The 10,585-nt window shown below is 44.0% G+C and overlaps 1 protein-coding gene across 1 annotated transcript; it reads right to left on the bottom strand.

The window, feature by feature from the left end:
* Positions 1–7,716: 7,716 nt before the first annotated feature.
* Positions 7,717–10,284, bottom strand: RBM43 (RNA binding motif protein 43). The gene is made up of 4 exons (XM_009708483.1): positions 10,249–10,284; positions 9,144–9,342; positions 8,533–8,627; positions 7,717–8,451 (listed from the first exon to the last, which is right to left on the bottom strand). Exons 1-4 carry the CDS (start codon positions 10,282–10,284, stop codon positions 7,717–7,719), a joined length of 1,065 nt encoding a protein of 354 aa, XP_009706785.1.
* Between the last annotated feature and the right edge of the window lie 301 nt (positions 10,285–10,585).

Below are 10,585 nucleotides of genomic sequence, written 5' to 3'. Positions count from 1 at the left end.
CCAACCAAACCATTCTATGATTCCATGAAGTACTGGAAAACTTGGGGGCATGCTAAGCAAGCACACGTGTTAACCAGTCCATGACCCCAGCAAACACACCGTACGGAAACTGGAAACACAAGGAGAGCTTTACACTCTGACCTCGGTGACACTGGGTGCACGTCACAAGCAAGGCTGAGCACAGGCTCTCTCAGAAGGGGCACTGCCAGCCCTTTGGTGCCTTCCTCTGCATTCCCAACTGGACAATAAAGCAGGCAGGTAAGTAGAGGCAAAAGACTTAGCTAAAAATAAGTAGCAAGAATCCAGAACTATCTAAGACTTGTGATCTACCGTTCAGCTAGACGCCCTGTACAGTAAGGAAGGCTGTGGATACTATCTGTAGAGAGCACTGCATGTCACCTGTTCCAAAGTGGGATAAACTGTCCTTCAGAGGAGGCTGGCTATCCCCAACAACTATGTAGTTAGGTCAGGCCACTGACTTACTACTGGGCATCTAAGCTCCTCATTCTTGAGGATCTCCTATTTGATTTGGTATTCATTGTGCAATTCCTATGGCAGTACTGCAAGTCTGGAGGCTCTTCAAGGTTACCTCCATTAAAAAAAATGAGAATGTAACACAAAAAGCTAAAAATGTAACACAGGCCCCATATTAACAAGACTTTAAATACCTTCTGAGGCTGATGACATTGCACACTGGGTTCACCACTGTGAAGGTCTGGTACTCAGAGAGCTACAGCCCACAAAGAGGCGGAGTGGTGTGAAAGTTGGCCTTGTTTCTATAGCATCGCTATTGTGTGCTCAAGAAAGCCAAGCACAGCTCTGGGGCGGTGCACGTGCTTTAATAGGAATGCAAAGTGGTGTGGGAAGAAGGAGAGGGAGCCAAGCAGCTGGCTTCAATTAATCATCGGCTCTCTTGGAGGCTGGGAGGATGACTCTGGGGTGGTGAAGACCAGACCTTGGTGGTTGGGGAGAGGGACTGAGGGGAGGTGGGTGGTGTGGGAAGGCTGTGATACGGTGGGGCAACCTCAGAGTGTGTTGGTTAGGCATGTTGCATCGAGCCAACTAGATAAATGCAGTTATTTTGGCTTTGACTTCAGGAGAATTCGGTGGGAGGGTTGACAACTGTAGTTGTTACAAATACTGTTATTTTGTGGATTTGCTTAATCTTTCCATCTTCAAGTCGTCTTCTCTATTTCTTTCCTCTGTAGCTCATGGGGGCTCTGCTAGCAGTGGGACAGCTGATGTAGCTGAACTCTGACAGAAAAATACTCCAGCTGCTACCAAGAACAGCGTTTATGACTGTGTTTTTAAGGGTGTGTTTGGAAGTACAGGTAAAATCGTATCTTGGTAAGACTGTGCTCCCAGTTCCTGTCCCTTTTGCATCTAAATGAAACCCCACCCCTGAAGGAACATCTCTTCTCTATGTAAATAACACCGCACTTCCCCAAGGGCCTGTCTCTACCCTATGTAAATAAAATCACAGCCCCTCCAGGCCTGTCAGTGCTAGGCATTAATGAGCCTGCAAAATCGTTTTTTCTCTCATTTGGTTTGGCAGTGCAGATGCTTAAGTCTCTCAATGTGTTATTCAGAAAGTTTGGAAAATGTAAAGTATGCCTGAGAGAAATGCCAAATCCCTTAACTCATGGGGGAAGCGTTCCTGTAACTTAGAGGGGGGAAAAAGCGCACTCAGTGTTTACTGTGTGCATTAAAACTTCCAGTTGTTAAGAACGGGCTGTATCGGCACAAGAGCTACCTGCTAATAAACAGGAGCACCTAGGCAAGGGTAGAAATGGTGAGTTTCTGCAAAAGAAGTCCCTGTGTGCAGGCCAGGCAGAGCACGTCTATGTGCAACACCAAGGAGAGATGTTGCTTTTATTATAATACTAGGAAAAAATTGTCAGAATCTATGCCAAAATGGAAGTGAAGATTTTTAATTTTTTTTTTTTAAGGGTGTCTTAACCGAAAATCAAGTTGTATACCAGCCCTGCCCACTGACTTCAGTCCCAGCCACGCCAAGAGGAGATGGGATGGGTTATTCTTACGTTCAGGAAGGCCTGGATTCCTCAATGCAGCAGTGGCTGCGAGCTGGTGGTGTCTCTCCTCCCAAGCCCTTGTACTTGGCGAGATCTGGAGGAGACCAGGAGGCCAAAAGCAGCACAGGTAAGCCAGGATCCGAGCGCAGCTTCCCACGGCAGGTCCTCACCTCCCCAGGGATGGCGGGGTTAGCGGGGAGCATCACCTCCAGAGAGCAGAACCGCTGGCTTTTGCCCGCTTTTCCTTCTGGTAACTGCCTTCTGTCTCAACGTAGTGGTAACGGGGTGGTCATCCCCCACAGCTCACCTGCGCACCAAGGTGCTCTGCCCTGCGTGGTGCCACGTTGTGCTCACCCGGTTGAGCGAGGGCTCTGCAGGCTGAAGTAATGATGTTTAACAAGGGCTTAACTACAGCAGTGCTCGGGCTTCTGGTCATCTTAGTCATCCGTAATTTCAGTGTTAAATCAGTAAGTGCTTCATTTCCTTACCTGTTTTTATATAACCTCGAAAGAAGGTGATGCAAGAGCACCTCGTGAGTGATGAAAGACTGGGAGGGACCACTCCCAACATCTGCTCCAGGCAAACTTGACCTGAGCTCCACTCCCACCAGCTAAGGGACAGAGCAGGACCTGCTTCCACCGGGGGGAGTTAGGCAGGACCCCAGCAGAGACTTTGGGATTTCAGCTCCAAAGCATCTGGCTCCCTCTTGTGCTCCCCGTATTTACGGCAGGAGAAGTTGGATGGGACAAAGTCTGCCTGGGGGAGGTGGCCCCTGCTCATCTCCTCGTACCCAACCTGAGAAGCAGATCATCACATCAGTAGCTGTTAGTCAAGACCCGACCCGATACGGCCCATCTCTGTATTCTGGTACCCTTGAGTTTGCCAGGAAATATCAAGCTGTTCCTGGAGCACGGCTAAGGAATAGGGTGTGCAGCTCCATATGCACTACGTGCAGCCTGCTGCTTATAGCTTGATGGGGGATGAGTTGTGACTGTCAGGCATAGATTCTACCTTGGAGGAAATCCACCCTTCTTCTGCGCGATTCGGTCCAAGCGACAGCACTGCCATCTGTACGTACCGCGCTCAGCATGCCATGTGTTTCCTCCTCCACGGTGTCAGGAATTGGAGTATGAAATTATTTCACCTGTACAAAGATACTAGAACTTTGTTTTTCCAGTATTTTATACAGCTTTTTTTTTTTTTTTTTGGTAAAGTACTGTGCGTAGTAGGTCCTGATCCATGCTGCTCCTATTACAAAGGTGGCAGCAGCAACAAGCGGGGAAATCCACCTGAAAACTGACTTTAAGGCGATGCTCCAGCGGCAGTGTGCTGCTGCCATTAGAGGTAGTATTTCTCCTTAACAGAGTTACTTTTAGGAGATTTCTTCAAAGGTCATTAATGGGTGTCAGGAGACAAAGGAAAGCTGTGTTAGGCGAAGCAGAAAAAGGGACTTGTTTTCCAGCAGATGTTCTGCAACTCTCTATAGCTAAGGGAAAAGTAACTACAACCAGACCAGGCTCTGTCAATTCTGAATTGTTGTGCAGCCTTGACTTGATTTTTCTGTTTTGTTTTGGTTGGTTGTTTTGGGGTTTTTTTAAATCGTAATTAAAATTAATCATGAATTATTTTTTTTTCTCTTAGCCAAGTTGTCTGGTTATCTTCAGGCAGCCTGCTGCAGAAATCAGGGAAGACTCCCATCCTCTAATGGTAGGTGAAAGTAGTAAGGAATCTGCATGTGATTTCACTATGCTCTTAGTTTAAAAGAAAGGGATGGAAAGGGTCCTTTCATCAGCAACCGCAGCAGATTGAAGGGTAGAAGCCCAAAGGACAAGAAATGAGTTATTTTGACTTATATTGGATAGAAGCCACGTATGCCATAAACACCCACCAGCCACACTAAATGCGGGGGAAGAAGTCACCGCAGAAATGTTGTACGATGGAGAAGGAATTTCCCCAGCGTTAGCTTGGCCCTGCTCTACAGCTGCTTTTCTCTCGCACAAGACGTGGAACAAAACAGGACCGTATGCGTTTGTTTAGGGGAGCCTCCTGAGAGCCAAACCAGAGCCAAGTCAGAGCCTCAGCTCCTCCGGATACACAGACTGTTAAATTCATCTCCTCTCTCCTGGTGGGAGTACGTCCCCATCCGACCCCAGCGGGCTGCAGGTACTGACTCACCGACCACCATGAGCTCCCCCTCGGCCGACCGCTATTGTCTGTTTTCACCCGGGTCATATGCCTCCCAGTCGCCAGTGCGGCCGGATGAAGACGTAAGCCTAAAAGTTGTCTTCATGTGTTATGTGCTAGTCATGCTATTTATTTTTCCTACGTATCGTTTTGTGTTTTATTTTTTAAATAAGACACATGGCTCCCAAAAGTAGCAAGTACTTCTTCCTTAAGATAATGTCACTCCGGCATTGCAGTCTTCCAGGAGATGTGACAGATCTTTTGTAGTATGCGCTTTTTTAATAAATGCACAGAGCAAGTTTGAATGCAACTCAAAGGTGGCAGAGGCAGTTTTGATGACAATTAATCCTGCAGGAAGGGCATTTTTCCTAATGGAACAACCTCCTTCCTGCAGGAATCGAACACATCTTTCACATTGCATAATTAGATGCACAGGTACAATGGGGAATAAAGGAGGCTTTGTCCTCCCCCTGCCGCACCAGAGCAGCGCTTTGTGTCCGTGATGGGGAAAGGACTCCAGTAAATCATTCGTCCTCCATCCACCTCCCCCATCCCCTCCAGTCTACAAGGAGATTGCTTTTGCCTCCAAATTGTGTAATTTTTTCCTGCTCAGAGATGTCAAATGGTCTCTCGAATCCTCAGGTTTTCAGACAACAGAAAGTAGTGTTTACCCCACTGCCCGTAGTGAGGTGCTGCCAGGAACTGGGCTCAGATTCTGCTGCCATTTGTGACCCTTTTCAGTATTTTTTATTTTTTAGGCTTTGTCAGTAGGAGTTGTGCCTTAAGTCAAAATTAGGCTTTGTATTTTTACAACATGGGCTGTTACGCATCCCCTTCTGGTGAAGGGCGGCAAGTTGGTACAGCAATAAGGACAAATATTTTGTTGAGCAAATTCTCTATTCAAATTAAAAGTGCAAACCTGACACTGAGAATACTGAGTCAGCAGTGACGGTTTAGCTCTAGGAATAACATCTGATATGGTTTCCCAGATATCTTCCAATATACACAAATACAAAATGCCTTTGTCAAGTGGAGTTTAACAGATACAGCAGTGCTTTGCTGCATAACTGTGAGAATGGGAGCTCGCAATTCTCTTACCAGACCTAATACTGATTTGTTTTGTTGTATTTGTTTAAGTATTCACGGTAATGACAAAATCAGACTTTCTTTTGTTGCTAAGCATCTATTGTTTTCCATGGTGTCTGCATTGTGAAAGAAGGAACAAATACATGCTTCACTTATGATGTTAATCTGCTGAAATGCTGTTTATATTTTTAGAGCAAACACTAGTCTGTCCTGGTGGATCACACCTTTTTTCCTGCTACAGAAGGCAGGTTCCTCTGTGGGGTTCAATCTTCACGTAGGTAACTCAGTCAGTCACAGGCCGTACATGCCACAGCCTCTCTGCTATCACTCGGAAAGACCCTGTGCTGCCCTGCCCTTGCACAGCTACAGGGAACTACCAAAGGTGACAAAAGTGGGGTGTTTCTGGCCAATGCTGCTGCAAATCCAATGTGAAAACAGTAGCCCCAGAAAGCCTGGAGCATAACAATAGCTACTATTTACTAATCCACCCCAGACCCAGATCCCTATTAGCAGGCACTCCATAAACTAAACAACCAAGGCAAAGCTCTTTTTGTCTAAAGAAACGATATCCTCTTTTTGTCTAAAGAAATGACATCCTCGGTGTGAGACCAGAGACAGCAGATGGGAGAGCAGGGGAAACAATGGGACAAAGCCGGCGGGCGGGTGAGAAAAGGCCTCAGACCTCAGCAGCCAAGGACATGGTGGCAAAGGGGCGTTTGATGAGTGAATCTGAAGAGGAGCTGTTACAACTGAATCAGGATTCAACAGTAAAGTTTTATTCGACTGTGATGTTTTCAAGATTTTTAAGGTTTTGACTGAAAATCGTTCAGTAAAATCTATTTGCTTGCCAGGCAGCGAGACCTGAATGACACCTGTATCGGTGCTGCAAGCTGTTCTGTCATCAAATTTGCCTCAAAAAGCGACGCTCAGCCAGTAATAACCAGTCAGGATTCAGACTAACGCCAGCGCCACTGGTTTACCAGTCTGCCTCTAAACATTGATCGAAATGAATAGGAAACACTAATGCTATGAATCAGAAAAAAACTGAGGCTCTTCAGAAAAGAGAAGGGAAAACCAATCCAGACACTAGAAAAGAGCACTAATTTCATTAAAGGATTATCCTTCACAGAGGATTTTCTTTTTTACAAGGTTGAAAAACTTACCATTTTTGCTTAAGCTCTGTGGGGAGCACCCAAAACAACCCAGCGCTGGGGAGCCGGGAAGCAGGAGAGGGGCTCTTCCAGGGCCTGACTCCAGGCATCGATCTTCTGCCCCATCTCCGACCTCCTTGGTGAACATACTGGCTACAGGGGAACTTGGAAAAGATTAAGCCTTTAAATACTACTCCCCCCCTCCCAATTCAGCAAAGTACTTAAGCGCATCATCTTCCCACTTTGACAGTATATTTTAATAAACAGCATTGGCACTAGTTTAACAACTTTATCTTTCATTGGCATAATTGCAATGGATAATCAGTCATAACAAGAAAATGCCTAAAGCGTTTCTTAGGCTTTCAGTTTGGGCTTTCAACCAAAAGTCTGCAGGTTGGTTAAAAGAACATGGACACGATATTTTGTAGAACTAATTTCTTTAATGGCATAAAAACTTAAAAATTTTCCTGCACATAAGGCAAAAGAGTTGGTGGTCTGTATGTTTTGACAAAGTATTCTGAACACGTTGGTATCACAAAATAAAAGTTATTTTCTAAACTGGTTTTATAAAAAGTCTAAATTAGGATGGTCATTTGGACCCTTGTAATAGATACAGAAATGGATGTGCATAAACAGAATCTGATTCAAAAGACTAAATGCTCCAAGATTTTCACATCAAAACTTTGGATATCCTTTCACATCTAAATAATAAGCTGTCAAGGGAGAAAAAAAAAAACACGTTATTGCTCCTATGAAAACAAACTCACTTATTTTCTACTATTAAGAAATTGCAATGCCATCTTCTAAGGTCTTTCTCAGGACATGACAAGCCTGTAAATTTAACAAGCATTCCGTCCCCTATGGTGTCAAAGCTCTATCTGCTTCCCGCGTCTCAATGACGAGAACTTCCTTCTGCAGATAATGGCGACAGAAAAAGGCCACCATTCCTGTTTCCAGTGGTCATTTCCTTGCACCAAGAAACACAACTCAACTTCAACGCAGTATGTCATACCAGGTTGGCTCGCCCAGCTTTGTCAGTCTGACTTCTTATGCTAATGAGAACTCTAAAAATTCTCTTTGTTTCCTGTTCTGAACTTAATTTGGTATTTGGGGAGAATGGCCTTCTTCACTCCCACGTGCAGACTTGCCAGCCTGCAAGTGGGAGAAACGTGGCAGATCCGCAGTGACGCAGAGGTGCACAGGCTGCACCAGCAGAGTCGGTATGAGAAGCACAATGAGTAAACACCACGAACACTAACTTTCTACCTGGTTTGAAACAGGCTCTGAATCTTGTTCCTCACTTCCTTTGCAAATTCAAGAATCTCAGAAGAATAGCCTACAACATCAATGTGAGTATCATAAGGAATGATCAAAACATAAGGGTAATGGGGTTTTAGACTTTCACACACCCATTGATATCTCCTCTTTTCATCTCTGGTGTGCTCCTCAAAGTAGATCCTTTCTTTACGTAAAGCGTTATGGAGTTTCATAGACTCATTTTCAATTTTCTCTTTGACTCTTAATACCTGTCCAGCATCAGACCTACTTCCAGCATTCTCAATATACACTGTAGTTATACCACCATCAGTGACGCCAGAAATTACAACATCATCATTTACTAGGAATGTCCTGGAGGAAAAGTGTTTCATGTAGTGATATATATCTGTGTCAAGAACAACCACTTGTTTTTCCCCATGAACGAAATCACTTGTCTCTGTGGTAAGTTTGTGTTGCTGTAGCCTCCTCCTTGGTCTCTGATGGGACTTACTTTCTTCTCTTTTGTCCTTCTCTGGAAGGGATTTTGCTTTTAGTAAGAGAAAGTCTCTTAGCAATTTGATTGCTGGAAATGGCCCTTGAACAGAAATATGGCCATTGGATTGCAAAGGACCAAAGCTCAAAGCCGTGCTCTTCTTTTTAATTTCTCGTATCAGATCTTCTAAAACAAACTCATCTTTGAAAACAGACATATTGAGGACAGACGTGACAGAGCTGAAGACCTAGAATTTTGAATTAGAGAAGTTAAGTAATGGTTGACATAGCAATGGAAGTACAACTAGATAAATGATGAATGAGCTTACGTTTTCACAGTAACGGGTTACTTTCAGCGGATAGTATCTGGACAGCCTCTTGTCTTCTAGTCGATGTTCACCTTTCTTTAGAACACTCTCTACAACTAAAGAGAAAGACAGATTCACTCGTTGAGCTGTAAGATAATGCGTCATTGCAAGTCTGATGGCGGAATGCTTCCTGGGGGTTTTTCTCCTGATGCTTTCCCTAACAATTTCCCGTACACGCACACAGGCGATTCAACACTCTTGGCCCAGTATTTTATGCATTAGTCAAAATTGTTCGGAGAGAGACAGAAGCCTGTCTTCTTAGAACATTAAGTGGCAGAGATTTATTCTCAAAAGCCTGACTACAAAACTCGTATCTGTCATGCATGGTATAAATTTATTCCCAAAACCAAACATAACAAATACTTTGCACGAAGCCTGTGCAGAGTCATGACTTCAATGAACAGAAATAAAATCCTAAAACTTTGACTAAGAGAGAGGTGTTTGTTAGTCTCCCAGTTCTATAAAGTCCTAGTACCAGTAAACAATTTAAAATCATTTTGTTTAGGGTTAACATTCTAGGGCTAATTCTTTGGGGGATGACTGTATTTACTCCAGTACATTAATCTAAATACCTTCTTGATCTTCAAAAGTTACATATGCAACTCCTTTTTCCCTTGTTGGATACGTTACTTCTTCCACATCTCCACCGTTATTCTTCGACATTTGGAAATGAATCATCAGTATGTCAGTCATGACATCATTGTGCAGAAGGCCATCTGGAACACCAGCGATGACAACGGTCCTTGCTGATTTAGCAGCTTGTCCTGTTGCCTGCACAGAGAGACATGGCACACTGTAAACGGAAGGAGAACCAGTGACTTCCAGTAGAGGTTACCCAGATTCACCCTGATGGCTGAAATTACTCGCCCTCCTTTTCGCACAGACAACGTGTGCATTTAGTAGGTAATTAAGACAAGTGCTGAATCAGATTTCCATGAATGCCAGACTCCCTCAGGCACCTTTACATTGCTGCGCAGTAAAAAATGGCCTGACTCTGAAGTGGACTTACACCCTCTCAGTATCTTCTTACGTTAGTGCAGTAAAAATTACAACTAAATTTAACAGGTTCTCAAATGAAAGGTCCCGTGTCACACTGATAAGGTTGTTTCCTCTGATTCTAATATTCCAAATTCGAAGAGAATGAAAAATTTTAATCACATGTACTGTTCAGTAAGGATTCTCTTTTCAGAGTGGAAGGGTCAGATTCAGACTGTCCTTACTTGTTAAATTCATGAGAGCCGGGATCTAGGGCTGTGTTCTGACTCATCTCTCTCTACTTATTAAATGGATAAGCTTGTTAAATTGGAAGAACATCATCCCAGTCATCTGAGACTTATGGTGCATAAAACAACTAACTACACGCATGATCTTCATCAGAGCCAACCCTCCCAATGCTGCAAACATGAAACCCATCCTAAATAGGATTTGCATCCATGACTTCTTAAGAACACCATATTTTCTGCCCATTCTTATTACACAGACATAAACAGTAATATTTCACTGGGAGCATCTCGGCAAAATTACTGTAAATGGTGGAACACTGAGTAAATTTAGTAACAGCTCATTGACTTTTTGGAAGAAAGAAAATAATTTAGTATGTCTGCATGGCAGTGTTCATGGGAACGAACTGTCAATGACTGTACGTGGGGTCAGTCATTCCATCTAAATTCTTTAGACTTCTTTTACAAAGTTTCTCCTGGACCTGGGCTGCATAAAACATTAGGGGCAGCACAGCAGCTACAAAGCCTGCAGAATGTGCCGCCGGGGGCGAATGCTTCCTTGACATGCATCGAAAGCCTTCTGGACCACCACCGCAGTGTTTCTGAAGGGAGTGAGGAGACGGATTCAATGAAACTGTGCAACCACACAAGCTTTTAATTCATAAAGACATGAGGCCTTTTTTTTATCACCCATCAAATGTAAAGAGCCAGGAGCTTTAATTGTATTAGGCAATTATTTTGGTGGTAATGTTCGTGTGAAAGCAAGTTTCTGCACTAATGAGACAACATGAAGA

This window comes from Cariama cristata, unplaced genomic scaffold (genome assembly GCF_000690535.1).
Source record: "Cariama cristata isolate BGI_N322 unplaced genomic scaffold, ASM69053v1 scaffold24509, whole genome shotgun sequence".
NCBI lineage: Eukaryota > Metazoa > Chordata > Aves > Cariamiformes > Cariamidae > Cariama > Cariama cristata.
The sequence above is the reverse complement of the archived record's forward strand: the minus strand, read 5'-3'. Positions and strand labels throughout refer to the sequence as shown.

Bases quoted from the DNA above. Each gene is read 5' to 3' on its own strand.
- RBM43 (XM_009708483.1), bottom strand. From the start codon at position 10,284: ATGCAGCCCAGGTCCAGGAGAAACTTTGTAAAAGAA. The intron at 9,343-10,248 runs GTCTAAAGAATT...CTCTCTGTGCAG, and splicing joins GGAGAAACTTTGTAAAAGAA to GCAACAGGACAAGCTGCTAA. The intron at 8,628-9,143 runs GTATTTAGATTA...CTTTCTCTTTAG, and splicing joins AACTTTTGAAGATCAAGAAG to TTGTAGAGAGTGTTCTAAAG.